Source organism: Pipistrellus kuhlii, unplaced genomic scaffold, assembly GCF_014108245.1.
Source record: "Pipistrellus kuhlii isolate mPipKuh1 unplaced genomic scaffold, mPipKuh1.p scaffold_m20_p_8, whole genome shotgun sequence".
NCBI classification, from domain to species: domain Eukaryota; kingdom Metazoa; phylum Chordata; class Mammalia; order Chiroptera; family Vespertilionidae; genus Pipistrellus; species Pipistrellus kuhlii.
In genome coordinates this window covers 46589353-46611097 of record NW_023425584.1, presented here as the reverse complement: position 1 = coordinate 46611097, position 21745 = coordinate 46589353, and the positions used below count along the sequence as shown (strand labels likewise).

Below are 21745 nucleotides of genomic sequence, written 5' to 3'. Positions count from 1 at the left end.
CACTTGAAACTTTATTGTGTAAACTGCTAGAAGTCAAAGACATGCATGTAAAATACAGTTTTAACTTTTGGTAAAAAACTTCAGAAAAATCTTTTTGATAAACTCGAAGAGAGGAAGGCAAACTATCTTATTTTGATTTGTGAAGAATGAAACCTCAACTCGAGGACTTTGTCTACTAATAAAAGTACGACAGTACTCAAAGCCATGCAACATGGATGGGCTCTTAGTGCTCCTGGTGTAGTTCATTGTGCATTGACTATAGAAATACCTCAAGGCTTACTTTCCTGTCACAGTTTACTCTTGGAAAATACCAGTAGTATGTTAGAGAAGAGATAACGGATCTATTTTTAGGGAGGAGAAAGGTCACGGTTACACACAGTAATTATAATAATACTGTCACGTCCTTCACGTATATGATACATACCTCATTCCATCTCCATCAGTCCTATGACTTTGGTACTATTATTAGCCTTATTTTGCATATGAAGACATGAGTGTGAGAAGTAACTTGCCCAAGGTCATATTGCCAGTAAGTAGAAATGCCAGGCCTGGAATCCTGGTTGTGTTGTGCCACAATCCTACTTCAGGACTGGGACAAGATACCTCTCTTGTTAGGAGCCTTAGTAGATGGTGCTGCTACTATTTGAACTATTAAGGAAATAATTTAGAACAATTTTGGAAGGATAAACACAAAAGCATTTTAGGAGAGGTACGTAAGTCTGGGAGGTCAGAGAAACAGATATTGTATACTGTTTTGAAATTAGTTTTGTGTTTAACAATAATACTTTTCATTTTCTCTTTAATTGGAAACAAAATAAATTTTAAAAACTGATCATTAATGCAAGTAAGCAGGTGACTGATCTTTTTGGAATTGTTCAGCAGGTTAGGTTGGATCACAATGGAAAATTTTCTAATACAGACCTTCAAGGGGTTCATTCTGAGAACGGACCAGTTTTGGTTGAAGAAGTTGGAAGGAAGTATGTATTGCTCTTCAAATAAGGCATTTACTGTCTTTTTCACTTGCGTAATGTAATCACGGGCATTTCAAAATGGCTTTGTGTATTTGTAAATTCACTTAAAGGTGTTGCCTATGAGTAGAAATATTTGTTAGAGCTTTTGAAAAATAGTTTAAATTCAATGTTTTGCATGATGATATAGTTTAAAATAAAAACTAATTTTGTCGGTTACTATTTAAAATGTGCCATTCTTCACAAAGGCATTTTGGGAAATTGACTATATTACAACTATAAAGTGCGAGCTTTGGAGGACAGGGACCATATCCATTCCTAATGTTATTTGGTACTGCATTGCATGTAATTAATTTTAAATAAATGTCAGATGGAGTAAAATTTTATGGTAGATTTACAGTGTTACTTTAGAATACCTTTTATTTTAGTTGCTGCTGCCCTTACTAGAGATAAAGCTAGTAAGTCACACCTAAACTGTACTATGGAAAATTTCAATCACCCATAAATGTCAGGAGCATAGTGCAGAAAACCCTAATATACCGCCATTCTGGTTCATCAGTTAACCGCATTTAGCAACCTTTTCTAATATATCCTCCCTAACCCTTTTTTATAAATGGAGTTGGAATAATTTAAAAAATCCGGACATTATACCATTTCTCATAGACATGTAGGTGCTTTTATGTGTTTCTAGCACAGTAAGGGCTTGTGCCTCTCCCCACCTGAATGACAGTACCATTTTCACATCTAACGAATAGCAATCATTCCTCGTATCTTTTGCTTTGATTGTGATTTAAGGCCATTTAGTCTTCTGGTATTTTTGGGTTTGAAAACACACTTTTGATTTATGTTATCTTTTATTTATTAGAATTATATCTGGGTTGCTAAATGGCTTTGTTTGTACTTCATTTTTAATATAAGGACAAAAGCTGGAAATTCTTACATAAGTTATAAATAAAATTGCTCTGCTGAATATTTAAGTAGATATCATTGCTATGAGCACTTTAACTTATTACATGTCTTTTCCTTCCTTTTGAAGGCACTCACCGAAGACCCTCAAACCACCTCCCCCAGAAAGCTGGAACACAGTGTCAGGGAAGAAGATGAAAAAACCTTCCCCTTCTGGACAAAATTCCCATTCTGGTAAGCGCACATCAAGTTATTCTTCTTTAGGGGGAGGGGTAAAGATCCATGGCGTTGTTGATTACAGGAAATTATGGGGTATTTTTGGATTCTTGTCACAGATACAGATTACAGAGGGCCAAAGAATTCAAGCAAGCCGGTAAAAGCTCCATCAGCACTACCTCCTCGACTCCAGCACCCTTCAGGAGTAAGACAGCATGCATTCTCTAGTCATTCTGCCGGGTCACCATCTCAGAAACCCTCCAGTGAGCACAAGAATCTTAGCAGGACACCCTCACAGATCATAAGGTAAGGGAGGGGCATTTCTTTTATTTGCCACATTTCATGCTTTTAGTTACAGAATAATATTAAAAGTATCATTGATAAAATACTATGTGAGAATTTCAGTTCTTCATAGTTCTCTTTAAAGAAATAAAAGTAACTGCAGAGTAAGTCATCTTTATTTTATTTATTTATTTATTTTTTATTGTCTAAAGTTTTACATGTCTCCCTTTTCCCCAGTTAACTCCCCCTCACCCAGCCCCCTGCCATTCCCACCCAGGCAGGCCCCCACTGCCCCAGTGTCTGTGTCCATTGGTTATGCTAATATGCATGCATACAAGTCCTTTGGTTGCTCTCTAACACCCTTCCCCTCTACTATTTATCTCTGGATCTATTATTGTTCATGAAATTATGTTGATCATTATATCCCACACGAGTTAGATCATGTGATATTTATCTTTCTTCAACTGGCTTATTTCTCTTAACAAAATGCTCTCTAGTTTCATCATTGTTGTTGCAAATGGCAAAAGTTCCTTCTTCTTTTATAATGGCATAGTATTCCATTGTGTAGATGTACCAGTTTTTTAATATACTCATCTGCTGATGGGCACTTAGGCTGTTTCCAAATCTTAGCTGTGGTAAATTGTGCTGCTATGAACATAGGGCTGCATATATCCTTTCTGATTGGTGTTTCTGATTTTTTGGGATATATTCCTAGAAGTAGCATTACTGGGTTAAATGGGAGTTCCATTTTTAACTTTTTGAGGAAACTCCATACTGTTTTCCACAGCAGCTGCACCAGTCTGCATTCCTACCAGAGTGCACAAGGGTTCCTTTTTCTCCACATCCTCCCCAGCACTTGTATTTGTTGATTTGTTGATGATAGCCATTCTAACAGGTATGAGAGGGTATCTTTTTTTTTTTTTTTTTTTAAATATATTATTGAGTTTTTACAGAGAGGAAGAGAGAGGGATAGAGAGTTAGAAACATCGATGAGAGGGAAACATCCATCAGCTGCCTCTTGCACACTCCCTACTGGGGATGTGTCCGCAACCAAGTTACATGCCCTTGAGTGGAATTGAACCTGGGACCAAACTGGTTTCGGCGGTATCTCGTTTTGGTTTTCAACTCTCGGATGATTAGTGACTATGAGCATGTTTTCATATGTCTCTGGGCCTTCTGTATGTCCTCTTTTGAAAAGTATCTATTTACATCTTTTGCCCATTTTTTGATTGGATCGTTTATCTTCCTTTTGTTAAGTTATATGAGTTCTCTGTAAATTTTGGAGATTAAACTTGTATCTGAAATAGTGTTTGTAAATATGTTCTTCCATGCAGTGGGCTTTCTTGTTGTTCTGCTGATGGTTTCTTTAGTTGTGCAGAAGCTTTTTATTTTGTTTATTTTCTCCTTAGTTTCCATTGCCCTAGGATCTATGTTTGTAAAGGTATTACTGACATATGTCTGCTGTTTTGCTGCTTATGGATTCTTGTAGGACTTTCATGATTTTCTGTCGTACATTTAAGTCTTTCAGCCATTTTGAGTTTGTTTTTGTGTATGGTGTAAGTTGGTGATCTGGTTTCATTTTTTTGCATGTATCTTGACCAAATTTCCCAGCGCTATTTATTGAAGAGACTGCCTTGACTCCATTGTATGCTCTTGCCTCCTTTATCAAATATTAATTGAGCATAATGGCTTAGGTTGATTTCTGCGTTCTCTGTTCCGTTCTATTGGTCTATATGTCTGTTATTTTCTTTTTTTCTTTTTTCTGTCTCTCCCTATTATAAGTTTGTCTTCTTGATTCTGTTATGTAGCGTGCATGATGCTATAGGAGATTGCGTTTGGTAAACATTTATTCAGGTTGCCAAAAGTTCTATAGTCACTGTGTAGTTAAATTAAATATTTATACTGACGAAATAGGTTATTTTATTTTAGGTGGTCAATACATTTATCTTTTTTTTTTCGTGACAATGTTTTATTTAACAGAAAACCTGATCGTGAGAGAGTTGAGGATTTTGAGCACGCCAGTCGAGAATCTAATTATTTTGGCCTCTCCCCAGAAGAGCGCAGAGAGAAGCAAGCTATAGAAGAATCTCGATTACTTTATGAGATTCAGAACCGAGATGAGCACGCTTTCCCAGCCCTTTCCGTATGTATAAAAAGAGATTTTAAAAGTTACTGGTTTGAAATCTCTCCTTAATAGAAGCAAACTCTTGAACGACATGTGTTTGAAATTTGGGGGTCAACTTATATATAATGCAGATTTTTTCCCCTCAATAACTATAGTTGGCTTTCTGAATTCCCCTTGTTTCCCATCTGCGGATTCAACTAATCACAGAATCTGTAGATATGGAAGACAAACTGTATGCATTCTTTTATGTCATTTTATAAAAGGGACTTGAGCTTTCACGGATTTTGTTATCTGTTTGGAATTCTGGTACAAATCCCCTATGAATATTGAGGGACACCTGTAGCTAAGTTTTTGGAGAGTTAAAAGCTATACATAGATTTTTGATTGCCTGGGACAGGTTGGCACCCCTAAACCTCATGTTGTTTAAGGTTCAACTGTAGTTTTTATATTAAACCATAACTTTATATTAAACCATAAGACTAATAATTTGTAAACTGAAGGGTACCTTGCCCTGGCTGGTGTGGCTCATTTGGTAGGAGCATCATCCATATACCAAAAGATGTGTTCCCATCAGGGCACATGCCTAGGTTGCTGGTTTAGGTCCCTGGCCCTGGTTGGAGTGTGTGCAGGAGACAACTGATTGATTTTTCTCTCTCAAACAACAATGATGAAAGAGAATCATAAATTGGCTGCCTCCTGAATGCCTCCTACTGGGGATCGAGCCTGCAACCTGGCCATATGTCCTTTACCAGTATTGAACCTGGGACCCTACAGTCTACAGGCCAAGGCTCTATCCACCGAGCCAAACCAGCTAGGGCTCTTTAGGTTTCTTAATTATTTTGGTGGAGTCAGAAGGGAAAACAGTTCTCATATAGAGTGAAGTCAATGGTCTGTGAAGAGGGTTCATTGACAGGATAGGGGAATGTGATTCAGTTTGGGTCACTGGAAGCCATGCAACTATGGCTTTGAAGTACTGGTAAGTGGTCGAAGGGACCTGTGATCCAGAATGTTTGTTGGACACTTTTTCTCAACAGTAGATGAAACAAAATGAAATGTTACAGAAGGCTTCCCAGTATACCAGTGTAAAACATTAATGTCCCTCACACTCAATTATCTGTCCACTGGCCTCTGTGGAATCTTTTAGAGGTGTGAGATGTTGGTTGAAAACAGCTCGTCTGAAATAATAGTTCAGTCTGGAATAGGGTTTGGAGCTTAGGGATTATTAGACATGGGTTGTGTGTTAAGTATATTTATCTTTATGTAATACTAGAGGCCCAGTGCACAAAACTTGTGCACTCAGGGAGGGGGGTCCCTCAGCCTGGCCTACGCCCTCTCATATTCCGGGAGCCCTTAGGGCAGGGGTCTTCAAACTATGGCCCGTGGGCCACATGCGGCCCGCAGAGGAGTCTGATCCGGCCCGCCAGGTTTTTTGGGCAGTGAGCGCAGCCGAGGTGTTACAGTAGGAATTAGTAGTTCATATAGTCCAGCCCTCCAGCTCTCTGAGGGACCGTGATCTGGCCCCCACTTTAAAAAGTTTGAGGATGCCTGCCTTAGGGGATGTTTGACTGGCGACTTAGACCCACTCTCTCTGGGGAGCAGGCCTAAGCTGGCAGTCAGACATCCATAGCACTGTTCCAGAGGCGGGAGAGGGTCTTGCCACTGCCACTGTGCTTGCCAGCTATGACTCCGGCTCAGCGGCACTCCCCCTGTGGGAGTGCACTGACCACCAGGGGGCAGCTCCTGCATTGAGCTTCTGCCCCCTAGTGGTCAGTGTGTGTCATAGCTACTGGTCATTCTACTGTTCGTATATTTAGCCTTTTATTATATAGGATATTATTTTCCCATAATAATTAGATTTTAAAACAGACACAAATTATTTAAGCTTGTACTCATAGCTTTTTGTCCTTTTTCAGTTAGTGAACGGTAAGACTATGACTACTGTAATGTAGGAATACAATGTGAAATATTTGATTGTCAGAATGGAGTCATACTCATCATTTTTAGATTACTAGTAGGCAGTTTGAATCCTGTCTTGTCTTCTAGAAAACTCCTAAGATCCCCTTCTCAGCTCTTAATACCAGAACAGGAGAGGACCTTCAATGATAATTTAGCTTAAAAACCTGACTTATTCTAGTCCTTTTGTTACACCAATTAGAAAGTTAGATCTCATGCAGTGCTTACATCAGTAGCATTTCAGTGAATAACAATCATAGTGCACTGTATCTGTTAATTTGCACTTGGGTATCTTTCCCCACAAAAGGACTGTGGCTCTACAATAACTGTTTTTGAAGGTTGCTCGGAAGGGTGCTTGCTATTCTTTGTCCAAAGAATATAAATTGCAAGGTGAAAGTTTGGTCAGAGCAGCTTTCCCTTATAAGGATATGAAGAAGTGTTAAAATAATTTAGGCCAAAGATCTGTCTGATTGCGTAACACTTAGACTTATTAATAAGCCTATAACTGTAGAGGACATAATTAAATATGAATCTTAGGTCTTATTTTTGGAAGTATAAAGACATGACTATGAATTTTGAGATTTTTAATCAGATGTACAAAGAATATATTTATGGGTAAATCTTTAACACAAAATTGGGTTTTGTTCATTTGAAGAGTTCATCAGTCAGTCAGTCATCTTCTCAGAGTAGCAATCCATGCATCCAGAGAAAATCATCATATGTGAGTGATAGAAAAGGAAGCAGGCGGAGAATGGATACCGAAGAACGAAAAGATAAAGGTATGTTATTTCATCATATGAAAGCATGTACTGGAGTTCTGTGTCTGATTTAAAGTCATCCATTAGAAAAAGAACTTTTAAAATCATTAAGCAATTTAATGTCATACATCTGTTGCTGACAGAAACTGACTCAGGCTAACACTCCTGTTAAATAAATGTCATTCAGAAAACTGTATTTTTTATGGATTAAATTATGCAAATAGTACTTTTGGCTTTCTATATTTTTATAATGTGTTTTTCTGTCTTCAAACCTATTGGCTGATGCTGTCTTTTTAATCTTGATCTGTTACAGACTCTAGCCATGGATATACTCACCTGGATAAAAAACCTGGGCCAAGCACATCAGAGGTAAATGTTTTAAATACTAATTGCATCTTTTTGTTTTCCTTATAACACTGTGATAATAATATATCAGGAAAGAAGCGGTAGCATTTGATAACTGTTAGGGAAGTAGAAAGGTAGAGAAAAAATGGGGAAAAGATAATAGTGCTTGAGGAGAATTCACTCACCATTGTAACCATTTCTTGGGTACATTATGATGACCTATCTGAATTGGTGGGGAGTAGCTTTTCCAATAATCTATAGTAGATTGAGATTAAAAAAAAAAAAATTTCCACCTGAGTATATGTTCATTGATTTTAGAGAGAGGAAAGGAAAAAAACAGAAACATTGATGTGTGAGAGAAACATCGATTGGCTGCCACCTGTATGTGCCTGACCAGTAATCGAACCTGCAGCCTTTTTGGTGCACAGGAGGACACTCCAACCGAGCCACCTGGCCAGGGCAGTGGGTTGAGGTTTTTAAAGGAAAAGTGTGCTCTTTGAAACTTTGTCCCCAATAAAAATGTATTAGTAGTTTGATATAAAGATGTGCAAGCTGTGTTACTCTCTGATGAAGGCCAGATGTAATTGAAAAAAAGACCATTGAGAGGGTTCAATCACGTGGTAGGGTGAACAATAAAGGCAACCACTATGATCCTAGAATGTGGGTCTTTGAAATACAAAATTACATTTTTGGTGTTTTTGTTTGTTTTGTTTTTTGCTTCTAAAGAATATTAATGATGATAAGTGTGCAAGAATTTCATCACCATCAAAGTCAAAGAAATTAGAATGCCCACCTCCTGCAGAACAAGTAAGTACATTGTTGCATCTGTTATGGAAGGCTCCCTTCTCTGGGTCTCTTAGCTCTGTATTTGATAACATTTAAAAACAGAAAACATCTACATAGAAAATGGGAGGATATATTTTAACATCATAATTTGGATAGCTGTAATTTTTATAATGCTGTTGTTCAGAATGTTTTCAGTTTTAATGAGATATTATTTTTAGGTACACTATATTTTGGACATAGAAGTCATTCTAAATTGATTTTGAATAAATTTGTATTTGGTGGGTTGGCTTGAAAATTTGAGTTTTGGAATTTTCTACTTTAAAAACTTTTCAGTAGTCTGCATTAACATTAGGGGGAAACAATGTTTAAAGAGCCATATCACCAGTTTTTGAATTTAATGATGAAGGAACCCGAGTTCCAGCAGCATTTTGATTCTTGGTCTAATACAGGCCTAGAGAAAGGTTGTAGTTTTTGCCTTTCAGTTAACATCCTTATGTCAGTTAGAAAGCATACACAGTTTTGTGGCATGTCTTCGTGTGAGGAACTGTTCTTAAAAACTCATGAATTTCAAAGTGATTTCAATGGTTTTGCTTCCTTGCCTTAAAAGCCTTGTGTTCAATGCTTCAAAGTTTGTTTGTAACTCTGCCAATGACTTCTGTGACTTTCGGCAGGCAGTCCCTGTTTAGAATCAAATTTGTTTGTGTGGAATTTTTAGCTACTGTGCTTTTTTTCTTTCTTTATAAGATCAGAAAGACCATTAATATAGAAGCTGCAGTAGAAAGGTAGGCAACTCAGAGTACATTTGTGGTTAAAATGAACTCTTATCTCTTTTCATCCTCTCTTTTTGAAGAAGCCAGCAGAACATGTGTCTTTGTCAAATCCAGCTCCCCTTCTGGTTTCTCCAGAGGTACATCTAGCTCCTGCGGTGCCTTCTTTACCAGCCACTGTGCCAGCCTGGCCAAGTGAGCCTACATCTTTTGGACCAACAGGTTAGTTATGAATTTTAAAAATACAGTGAACCATCCAACGTAAGCTTTCCAAGTTAGAGACTTCAAATGTTCAAGTGAGAGTTTGACCTCGCAGTAGGGTTAGATATATGGAGCCTCTTTTTTGCTATCCTCTCCTCTTCTTTGCTTCTTGTGTGGAATTCATTTGAGATAACTCCCTCAACATCCCAGGAGGAAGATGTGTGAGCTGTTTATCTCCCCTGGTTGCTTTGCTTACTCAGCACTGACACCAAAGTTTCCTTCCCCGTGGACCAGTTCTAATGATCCTCATTGAAAACTTTGTCAGGCTCTGTGTACATATGTTTGTAAGAGCTACACTCGTGACATTGATGAAAAGCTTGTTTCTTGAGTTCATTTTCTCCTGTATATCAGGAAGGGTCCTTGGTTAATATAAAAAGTTTCTTTGTATTGCTTAAGTACACATATTTTTAACAGGTATATAATTTGTATAGCACACTTTTCTTTTTACCTTAATGTAAACTTGTAGTTGTAGAAAATTATTTTCAACTATTTATAGTTTTTGATTCCTTTTCTTTTGTAGGTGTCCCTGCTCAAATCCCGGTTTTATCAGTGACACAGACCCTGACCACTGGACCTGATTCTGCCGTGTCCCAAGCTCATTTAACACCCTCTCCAGTTCCTGTGTCAATACAGGCAGTTAACCAGCCCTTGATGCCTTTGCCTCAGACTCTGAGCCTTTACCAAGACCCACTCTACCCTGGGTTTCCTTGTAATGAAAAGGGAGATAGAGCCATTGCACCACCTTATTCACTGTGTCACACTGGGGAGGACCTGCCTAAAGGTGAGCTGCTTCTCCAAGTTAAAACTGATTTTATTTGTCAAGTACTGGTACTGGTTGAGTTAGAGATGTACTAGGTACATCTAGGTTAACTGGGGTTTTTTTCAATAGATGGAGTTCCACATATGTTGATACATATGCAATTTGAAATGTATGCTATCTTGTTGTGTTGACAACAAGCTTCAAATCTTCATATGTCAAGTTTTCTGAAGATGTTAACATCATAGACATTTTTTACACTTAAAAATGTCTGGTTTTGTGCCAAAGAATGCATTTGAGGGAAGTTTTAATTCATTATTTTGAAGAAAAGTGCTGCTGAATAGTTAAGAAAGCTTATGGTGATCATTCCCCATCTCAAGATAATTGTGAATGCTGATTTAAACACTTTAAAAGTGATGATTTCAATGTGAATTGAAATGTATAATTATAGTGAATGATGATTATGTTATTTATTTTCAGATAAGAACATTCTTCGATTCTTCTTTAATCTTGGTGTAAAGGTATTTACATTTTATCATTTTAAAGTTATTTTCAAGTAAACAGATTTAAATTCTTATTTAATTATCTTAAGAGTAAATTCCCTAAGATTTACTAAATCTCATCTTAACTAGCAATTTCAGAATTATGTAGTATGTTTCTTTTTGGTGGTGGTTGAGGCTCCAATTTTTGATTGAGTTTCCTTTTAATGGGCAGTGATTTAGCCCTGTGAGTATGTTCAGGAGATGGCTCTGTCCCTGGGTGGCCTAGTGGAAATACCCTCAGTGAGGGAGTGAGCCATCTGGGTTTAAAGTTCTGCTGCATCACTTTTTAGCTGGATAGCTCTGGACAAGACATTTAATGTATTTGAGCCCAGCTTTTTGAAGTTATGGAATAGTGGTAGCATTCTTTGACCTGCCTCATTGTTTAAAGGATCAAGGAAATACCATGTAAAAGTATCCCTATAGAAGGTGGGGTGTTCACTAGTGGAGTGGAGGACTCCTTTGGGAAGTGGTCAGCCAAACAATAGTTTGTCTTGGAGAGAGACGGGGGGAACTTTTTGTCCTTGTCAGTGCTGTGTTGTCTCCTGTATTACCTTCTGTGATTAGGAGTCTCACTTTTATCTTTGTGGAGTGCTCTGGGGTCTCCCAGAACTGTGGAGTTGTAGCCTTGGGGGTCATCTACTCCTATACTGCTCTGGTAGAGCAGGTCCAGACCAATTATTTAGTTTGCATGGGTTCACACACAGTGAGCTAATGATAGAGCCAAAATACAAATGCAGGTCGAGCTATACAGCCAATGATTGAGGTAGTTGAAGCTGGAGGCTCAAGTGCTTTCTGTTGGTGGCTTTTGAGATCCATATCACCTATAATTGTTTTCGTGCAGTTATATCCAAAGAATGAAATTAATAGTCATGATAATCTTTGGGTAGGCTCATTATATTGTCATTTGTCAACATCTATACAGGACTTTGGATTGGTTTCAGGATAGGACAAGGAATGGAGGTTTAGAGCAGTTTTGATTTTATAATTCTTTTCCATGTTGAGTCTCACAGTGATGTAGTGCTTGGACTGCAGATTATATGCTCTTTGTAGACATAAGAACCATCTTGAGCCAGCTTTAAACTTTCAACCTTTTGTTTTTTTAACTGTTTTTGTTTTTGTTTTGTTTCTTTTAGGCATATAGTTGTCCTATGTGGGCTCCACATTCTTACCTGTATCCTCTGCACCAGGCTTACCTGGCAGCCTGCAGGATGTACCCAAAGGTCCCTGTCCCTGTGTATCCTCAAAACCCTTGGTTCCAAGAAGCTCCTGCTCAGAATGAAAGTGATTGTCCCTGTGCTGATGCACACTTTCCTATGCAGACTGAGCCCAGTGTTAATGGTCAAATGCCACATGCAGAGATTGGACCACCAACATTTTCTTCACCTCTGGTTATCCCTCCATCTCAGGTGTCGGAAAGTCATGGACAGTTGTCTTACCAGGCTGATCTTGAATCTGAAAACTCTGGACATCTTCTTCATGCTGAATATGAAGAGTCACTAAGTGGCAAGAATATGTTCCCACAACCATCCTTTGGGCCTAATCCATTCTTAGGCCCAGTTCCCATTGCACCTCCTTTCTTTCCTCCTGTTTGGTATGGGTACCCCTTTCAGGGATTCATAGAAAGTCCAGTAATGAGGCAGAATATTGTTCTGCCTTCTGATGAGAAAGAATTGGATCTACCCTTGGAAAATCTGGATCTGTCTAAACAAGGTGGTTCAGCTTCAGCAGGTGAGTTTCAGGAGGCCAGATGTGAAGACACACAACATGCTATCCCTGAAGCAGATGTGCGTGAGCATGAAGGCCGGGCAGAGCAGTCGTCCCAGACACCTAAGGCAGATCTGGCATTGGTTTCCATCCCTCCAGTAGCAGAGGGAAAGGCTCATCTTCCCAATCAGAATCTAAACAGAGAGAGAGAAACTGTGCCTGTTGAACCTGAGCCTAAAAGGACCATTCCAAGTCTGAAAGAAAAACCAGAAAAAGTGAAAGATCCTAAGACTGCTGCTGATGTGGTCAGTGGGGCCAACTCTGTGGATAGCAGACTACAGAGACCAAAAGAAGAGAGTTCAGAAGATGAGAATGAAGTGTCTAATATTCTGAGAAGTGGTAGATCAAAGCAGTTCTATAATCAGACGTATGGAGGCAGAAAGTACAAAAGTGATTGGGGCTATTCTGGTAGGGGAGGATATCAACATACAAGAGGTGAGGAGTCCTGGAAAGGGCAGCCAAGCAGAAGCCGAGATGAAGGCTATCAGTACCATCGAAATGGCAGAGGACGGCCCTATAGGGGGGATAGGAGGAGGTCAGGGATGGGAGATGGCCATCGGGGACAACATACTTGATGGCTGTTGTTGCAGTGTATTAGAGCAGAAACTTTTCTTAGGTGGAATGTTTCTAAAGGCTTTAAAAAAATACATTAAAATAAAAACCCAAATTGGAACTATCTCCTCCCCTACCCCTTTACCCTCACTTCTATTTTGGACAAGAGATTTTGGATATGTGTTCAAGGGGGCAGGTGAATTCCTGGCGTTGCCATTTCTCTTTGTTCAAAATCTGTTTATTTATGGGGTGACTGCCCCATAAGTAGAAAATAAGTTTATTAAAGTATTTTTTATAAACAGCTTAATATAAAACATTATAGATTTAGTGTTTGTTTGTTTTTCCCTTATATAAGTTTAATTTTAAATGTTGGAAATGTGTGCTGTATAGTGTTTACTAAAGTTACAAGAAAATACACCATTTGACATATGATAGATTCCAAAACATAACATTGCACCAAATAGAAATGTATATTTTATTATGCAATGCCTTAGTCATAAACTGGGCTCAAACAGTTCTTAGGCTAAAACACTGTTGTCTTTTGAAATGCTTCCAACCCAAAGGCCTTTCATCTCAATATCTGTCAAACTTGAATAATGTCTTCTTTTTAATATTACACATAAGGCAGCCTATTAACCTGTGTCTTAGAAATGTTGTATATAGTTCTTTTAATATTAATAGGGTATATTTTTGAATTTTGGTATTTGTTGAATTTGAGATCGCATACTAGAACATACGTTTAAGAAATAATAGGAAATACAATGAAATGGCTGTTTCCACCAAGAATTCTTAGCACTGGTGTAAATATGGTGCCTACTCGAAAGAAATGTAGATGCTATGCATTTTGAAAATAATCTGCATCTGTTAAAACTGCAGAAGTTTTTTAATGCCACTTTAACACTAATGCACTGACAGATTTAAATATTTTGAGAGACGAAATGTTAAAAATTTTTAGCTTGACAGGTTTCAATAGAGTTCCTGTTTTGTTTTTTCACTTTGCACCATTGGTTGTGTGCATCACTTTACATTTGCATGTTCACTTTGTCACAGCTGGAACTATTGTACAGAAAAGGATGATTGTGACTTCTGGTTCTTTTCTAGAGGATGCTGCTAGAAAGTGGTTTTGCTCTGCATTTTATATCTTGTTACCTCTTGGGTAACCTGTCCATCCTGCTTCCTTCTTGTCTTCGTCTTCGCAGTATTTCACTAGAAGTTCCCTTTGCATGTTGCACTCTGTCCTCATTTGGAGATTTGACTTTGAATTAACACAGTATTCATTAATCTGTGTTATACTGTATAATTATAACTTTTATTTCTCATTTATATATACTAATGTGAATATATACCCTTTTTTATGTTCTTTTTTGATCAGGAAGTTTGAGCGCTATGCAAATAAAGTAGTAATTTCTCTTTGCATGCCATGTATAATATACCTAGCCAAAAATGAATATTTTTAAAAAAAAGCAAATACAATTCACTTGAATTTGACAAACTGAAACAGATGAGTTTTCTGGGTTCTCTGATAACATACAGAATTATTTGGGATGCCAGCCAGGCTCTGAATCTCCACTGTACTGTAATAATGGTTATTTTACCTCTGTTTTAATTACCTAATGTCTGTGTAACTGCTGATTCAAGTAGTGATTATCATTAGATGTTTTGTAACATAGGATTTTAGCGAGCACTTTGAAAGATGTATTATGATGGTGCTAAGTAAAAACTTTAAAGACTAAGATGATTGTGTGGGAAGTACTGAGAGAACCTGCTGAAAGGAATTTCTGTTGTCACCTTCTAAGCTCTAACAATTGGGGAAGGTACTGCTTAAGCCATTTTTTTCTTAGTTAACATCAGTTGTTATGGAATGAGACTAGCGGGTCCTTTATTCTCAGCTCATATTTTTTAATGTAAGATTAGTGTATCTGATAGTTTTTATGAAAATCACCTTTAGATATTATGGCCAGATTTAAAAGTTCAATGTAAATTTAAACTCAGGAGACAAAAAAAAAAAAAAAAAATACAAAAAAAAAATGGTGTTTCCAACGTCTTTTATTGACTGGGATTTGATCTTCTCACTTTCTTTTGGAAAAGTTGAAATTGGATAGGAAAGAATACTGTTCATTTCTTCACTGTCTTACCTCAGTTGAGTAACAACATACTCTATAGTTCCTGTAAGAAATACTGATTTTCCTGTTTCCCATATTTACCTCCAGGACATGATGGAAACAGTGCTGAAAGAGAACTTTGCAGATGGTACTTTACTCAGTGACCTCTGGAATAAAAGAACTCTGAATTTTGATAATTAGTTTTAAAATTATGAGTCCTTGCATGAAGGTCAGTTTTTTATTTTAAGTTTTGTTTTAAATGTTTTCAGGGGATTTGCCTTATGCCGAGGTTGAACCAAGTGAGCTTTTGTCCTTCATTTTGATTGAGTCATATGGTATGTTGACATGAGATACAATGTTTATCAGACAATGTTTCCATATAAGAAAAACTAATGCTTAGAAGTGAGAATCATTTTTATTTTGAGTCGGAAATTATGGAACTTCACTGTATTAAGATTATATACATTTTAAAAAACAAATGTTTAGAATGACCAAGGGTCACTTCTTTTGGCTTTTGCTAAACTTGATTTTGACCTTTTTATTACTGGGTATATTTTTCTTCAAGCTCTTCTGATAAAATCTTCCTCTTGCTCCATGTACTCCTTGGAACCAGGATGCTAGCATCTGTGTAATTTTCATTCTGTTTTCTGGTAACCCATATATTCATTTTCATCTTGACTTGAGCTCAGACCCTGCCTTGATCTGGCAGGAGTAGGTTTTCCCAAACCACAGTGCTTAGTTGATATAAACTGTATATTTTGCATTATGTTTCCTTTGTGATTGAAGATTGAATTAAAATGCCTGTGAACTGCAAACTTGCTTATGATTGACTTGGTGCAATAAAGTTCCTTTCTAACCATTTCTGGTTTAGAAAACATTCAGCCATCCTAGAAACTAGCAATATTTATTTATGTCTCATTTATTTTACCTTCAGTTTTAGATGAGGGAATTGTAGTCTTTCACTTGTGGGTACTAAGCAAGGTCCATTTTGGTGTAGCTGAAGAGAATGCATATTTGGCTACACTATTTCTGTTTACTATGTTTTGTTTCTTGTTTAAAACCTTAATAATGGCTCAGTTCCAGCATGTCAGTCTCAAAGAACTAAGGTTTTACTACTAGTGTCAGCCATTTACTTTCCCACTAATCGGGACACCCCTCCCCCAGCCCCCGAAATAAGTTTTAGAAAATCCTAGTAAAGGGGAGAGTGCATGTCTTAATGCTGGGGAACAGCAACTTTGGTGTTGAATTTTACTTGAATGGATTAAAATTGCATTGTTACAGAGATAGAAAAAAATTTAAGTATGAAAAATAATAGCCTTATACTGAGTACAAATAATACTTTAAAAGCATGTGAAGATGTGATCATTTGTGATGTTACTTGTAAAAAATTATATATAAATATCTTTGGAAGTGTTGAAAGGAAAATAGTACTTTATATTCTTTATCATATCACTTTTTGTAAGTGTTGCATATATTCCTGTTTATTTTTCTATGTTCTGTTTTGTAGCCTTAAGAAGTGTTTCAAACATATCTGAATGTATCAGAGTAAATGCCCTACATGGTGTGATGCTGCATTATATATGAAACTGTGTGCATATATTAAATTTTGTCTGTTGATTTTGCTTGTGATTCTTTGGTTCCAGAGTTAACTCAGTATATAGCATATAAATCTTAAGAGGAATTTATTGAACTAAAAATAAGTGATTTTTATCCAGTCAAAATTCTAGTGTGTATAACTAAAAACCATGTGTAATTTACGGGGTAGGTACTATTCTTTTCCCTACTTCTATATATCTATACTAATAAAAGGGTAATATGCTAATTAGACCATACATCTTCCAGACAAAGTCATCATGGCAGGGGCCAAGGCAGAAGAAGTTAGGGGCAATCAGTCCAGCAGGAGAGAATGGCTAGGAGCCAGCGGTCCTGGATTGCAAGAGGGATGTCCAGCTGCCAGTTTAGGCTCACTGCGGAATGGCCTAAATTGACAGTCTGGTATCTTCCAAGGGGTCCCAGTTTGGAGAGGGTGCAGGTTGGGGTGAGAGCCCCCCTTTCCCCAACACGAATTTTGTGCACTGGGCTCTAGTATGTAATAAAACAGACAGGCCAAGTAATTAGATTAAACTCATTGCAAGTTAAGTTGGTAGGATTTGAATTTTGAACCTAGCTGAGAGGTTTTAAAGCTAGTATTCTCTTTTTCTGACTGTGCCTGGAAATGGGAATGTAGACTAAGAGTAATTTCTAGATTAAATGGCCCTTTTATTTTTAAAATTACTATTCAATATTTGTGTTCTGAAGAGAAATAAGGCAAATCATTTGAAAAGTTTTTTGTTTTTTGAAAAGTGAAAGTAAGTTAAGTCACCTAAGTGTATGGCTAGTCCAGTACTTTAACCTACTTACTAATATGTACTTTGTTTTAGAATGGCTTCTCCAGTAGGCAGAGCCTGAAGCAAAGGCTTCATTCATTACAGGTGTTTGACAGAAAGTGATAAGGTAGTATCCTGGTTAGTTAAGTTGGTTAGTCATAGAGGCCAGTTTTTAGGGATTGCTTGAGGTGGTGAGTGAAGTATCACAGAACCTTGAAGGATCAGAGGGAGAAAGAAAGGAAAAGGGGGAAGTATTTATCTGTGAGTGCCACTATCTTTTGCCAACAAGTCAATAGAGAAGCCAGAGCATGGGGAGGAAAGCTGGGAGTGTTGATTGGAACCCTTATAGAACTGGTCACTTGAAATGGAACAGTAAGTAAGTAGGTAAGACCAATTGACCACTGGTCCACAGTAAGTGTGCCCTGTCCAGGGTTTCTCCAGAAGTTTCTATAGGAAGGGCCTGCTTTTTCACTTTGAATATTTTATATTTTCATTCAACTTTAGGTACATATCTAGGGATAGTTTGAGAAATACACTACAAAAGAAGTAAACACAACTTCTCTTCAGAGACAATAAGAAACTCTTTCAAAAGTGAGTCTTGCACTCCGCCATTGGTAAAAATGTCATACTAAATATTTTTTTAATCTAGGAATTCGTTAGAGCTCAAAGTCAACTATTTAAAAATACATACCAGTCCTACGATTACATTTACAGAAAAATCTTGTAAAGATTAAAGATGCAAATATAAAAAATGAAGAGTGTTGATCTTATGGCTTCCTGTACCTTTCAATAGTCTAATGAAACTAAACTGGCAAGCTATTGATTCCCACACAAAATATGTGTAAGCTATTTTTTTCTAACTGCATAATTTTTTTTATTTTTATTGATCTCCAGGTGGAGAAAACAAAAGTAATGCTATATACCTACCTATGATATGTTACTGTGTAACTTGTTGCATACTTTCTGTAAGTTACTTTCTAAATTAGGAATTAGTAAAAGCATGTAAGTCTTCTCTAGTTTTAAAAGGTGTGTTTACAAATCAGGGAGAGGCCAGAAATGGAGACTAGCATAGGCATGGAGCCATGCTCTACAGGAAGGGATTATTGGACAGACATGACGTAACCTCATTAGCTGAGAGCTGTGTAGATAGGAGACATAGGCACAGGCAATGCTGAGAGCTGAAACAAATTTACATTACAACCAGGAGCACCCCAGTAAAACGGGCACTAATGGTAATAGCATAGCATAAATTTACTATAAACAAAGCCTTTCCTGGCCTGGGTTCCAGATTCTTAAAGGGAAAATACAAAACACAGACATTATCACATTTGTTTAGGTTTGAGGTCCAGGAATCTACGAGCTAAGATAAAAAGTGGTTCCAAGTTTGAAATATGCTTGGATCACCTGGTAGAAGAAAACTGAAAGCCTTTGGACAGACCTCAGTCAAGGAGCCAAGATTATTTTAACAATCTGACTTATAGTAGCTTAAACAAATAGGGATTTATTTCCCTTTAAGATATTTGGAGAGTAGCTGCTGGTTACACCTCAGACTAACATTTTTGGCATTTCTTGCGCCACTTTATGGGTACAACATCTACAAGGACAGTTACCAGATATCCTTTTATTGGAAAAACGAGAGCCTCCAGAATCCCTCCTCCTCCCAAAAGACTGTTACTTTCAATTTCATGACTAGGGCTGAATCAACATGACTTTGCCTAACTGTGAGAGACACAGGCGTCTTCAAACTACGGCCCGCTGGCCACATGCAGCCCGCAGAGGAGTCTGATCCGGCCCGCCAGGTTTTTTGGGCAGTGAGTGCAGCCGAGGTGTTACAGTAGGAATTAGTAGTTCATATAGTCCGGCCCTCCAGCTCTCTGAGGGACCGTGATCTGGCCCCCACTTTAAAAAGTTTGAGGACCCCTGCATCTCTTCAATGCACATGCTGATCTCTGCCTCTGACCTGACATGTGCTCTGCTTTACATGGATTATTTTACCATTTATTGTTACAGGTACTATATTTTTCTGGGAGCTACCTCCTTCATGTAGCCCTTTCTGACTCAACTATTTCTCGCCTGGACCACTGAGTGCTCATATTACACCAGGCACTGGGTTAAGTCTGACATACACATATCTAGATGTTAATGAACATGAACAAAATTATAGAACCAAGTAGTTATCCTGTCTTCCTACTTCCTGTGACAAATAGATTCATTCAATACTGTAGGCACACTACATACCAAACTATACAATGAATTATTAGCAAGAGAGATACTGGATTGGATTTTAAGGTACCAAAATGATTTCTAAACATTTGATATGTACAAAATATAAAATTCAGAAAGCAACAGGTGTTATATATATATATATATATCACCTTTCCTAAGTTAATCAAGTTATTCTTCCTCAAAGCATTAAGCTTGAGTATCCTTTTGTGTACTTTAATATTCTGTATATTTTCATATGAATGGTGTATTATATAAACTCTCTTGCACCATGCTTTTTTGCCTAGAGATTTCTTCCAATCAGGACATATTCAACAGTCTTTTTTTTAAATAGCTAACTTCTCCATTGATGGTGTTTCTGAGTTGGTAATAACTGATTTTATAGAAAAAAATTTTTCGTTAGCAACTGTAAGCCCTTTTCTACTGCCACAAAAATTTAAGTAACAGCTGTATTTTTAAATTTCATCTGCATGAAAAATGTAATACATATTCTGTCATAAGCAATAGGTAGAATTGTGCTCTTTACATATTGTATATTCTTTAGTTCAATACAGAATCAGTAAATAAAAATAGCTTTTGGCTTATTTTATTCAATTTTTTGAAATAATCATCCACAAATTTAACCTATCCTTAAAAGTAGGCACTACATATTTTAGTATAATCCCATTTATATACAATACAAGCCCTTTACATATTAACACTGGTAAACTTTGGGAGGGTAATATGAAGGGAGATCATAACTTTTTATTCCATAGATTTCGGTACATTTGAATTTTTCACAAATATGTATCCTATATAATAAAAGCTTATAATGCAAATCAAATGAATGGTGGAACCACCATATGACATAGTTACCACCAGGGGGCAGACACTCAACGCAGAAGCTGCCCCCAGCCTGCAAGCCCCAGGCCAGCCAGGGTGGGTGCCAGCAGGGGCCCCCTGGACACCCCACCGAGGAGGTGACTGGTAGTGGTGGGGTGGCTGGTGCATGAACTGGTGCCACCCCTGGATTGCCCCCGGGCAGGGGAAGGGAGAAGTGGGGCTGGTGAGCAGGCGGTGCTTGTCCAGCCAAGGTGGGTACCAGAGGCCACTCCCCTCCCCCCATTGCCTTGCCTGTTGCCCCACAGATTGACCCTGATCGCCAGTCAGGCCTAGGGATCCTGCCCATGCACAAATTCCGTGCACTGGGCTTCTAGTTTATATATTTTTAAAAAGGCCTAGTGGGGCCCTGTTATACTTTGTCCAATTTGCATATCAATCAAAGCTAAGCTATTGTTTCAAGTAACTATAAAAGTCTGTTCAATAATTTCTTTTAAAAAAATTGATTTTTTTTGCAGAGAGGAAGGGAGAGGGAGAGTTAGAAACATCAATGAGAGAAACACTGATCAGGTGCCTCTTGCACACTCCCTACTGTGGATATGCCCGCAACCAAGGTACATGTCCTTGACTGGAATCGAACCAGGGACCCTTCAGTCTATCCACTGAGCCAAACGGGTTAGAGCTGTTCAGTAATTTCCCTCATTTACAGCATGGTCGTTCCAGTTCACTGCATTAGTCAGAAGCATAACTGAAAGAGGTTTCACACTAGAGGTTCCTATTGCTCAAACTGAGAATTGGGGTAAATTTTTACAACTTATGCCCGGCTGGTATGGTTCAGTGGTTGAGCCTTGACCTATGAACCAGGTCATGGTATGATTCCCAGTCAGGGTACATGCCCAGCTTGTAGGCTTTATCCCCAGTGTGGGGCCTGCAGGAGGTAGCTGATTAATGATTCATCTTTGATATTTCTATTTGTCCTCCTCCCTTCCTCTCTGAAATCAATAAAAATATTAAAATCCTATTGCTCAAACTGAGGACTTGGATAAAATATTAGAACTCGTGCTTTACATTAACCAAAACTAAAAAGAAAAAAAAAAGTGTAATAGATTTACATAATAGCCTCTAGATCCAAATTTAGAATTGAGTGTATCTGGTAGTACAAGGGATACTTTGTACTGTTACCTGGGGAGTGTTTGCATTAATGTTGCCTTTAGATTAAGTGGCTCACAGCCTTGGCTGCCCATCAGAAATCT

At 37.8% G+C, this 21745-nt stretch overlaps 1 protein-coding gene across 6 annotated transcripts in view; it reads left to right on the top strand.

Annotated features, from left to right (window-relative positions):
- Window positions 1-16701, top strand: part of OTUD4 (OTU deubiquitinase 4) — a 42580-nt gene extending 25879 nt beyond the window's left edge. For 4 of the 6 annotated variants that reach the window (XM_045576532.1, XM_045576534.1, XM_045576535.1 and 1 more), the window contains 11 exons: window positions 880-977; window positions 2005-2108; window positions 2210-2396; window positions 4353-4515; window positions 7106-7229; window positions 7522-7577; window positions 8280-8360; window positions 9190-9328; window positions 9888-10148; window positions 10605-10645; window positions 11800-16701. In XM_045576532.1, the coding sequence (XP_045432488.1) occupies window positions 880-977; window positions 2005-2108; window positions 2210-2396; window positions 4353-4515; window positions 7106-7229; window positions 7522-7577; window positions 8280-8360; window positions 9190-9328; window positions 9888-10148; window positions 10605-10645; window positions 11800-13005 (2460 nt within the window). In that variant the 3' untranslated portion in view covers window positions 13006-16701. The remainder of the gene's footprint in view (window positions 1-879; window positions 978-2004; window positions 2109-2209; window positions 2397-4352; window positions 4516-7105; window positions 7230-7521; window positions 7578-8279; window positions 8361-9189; window positions 9329-9887; window positions 10149-10604; window positions 10646-11799) is intronic. The other 2 variants (XM_036424430.2, XM_045576533.1) reach the window with 2 other exon arrangements.
- Window positions 16702-21745: the final 5044 nt, after the last annotated feature.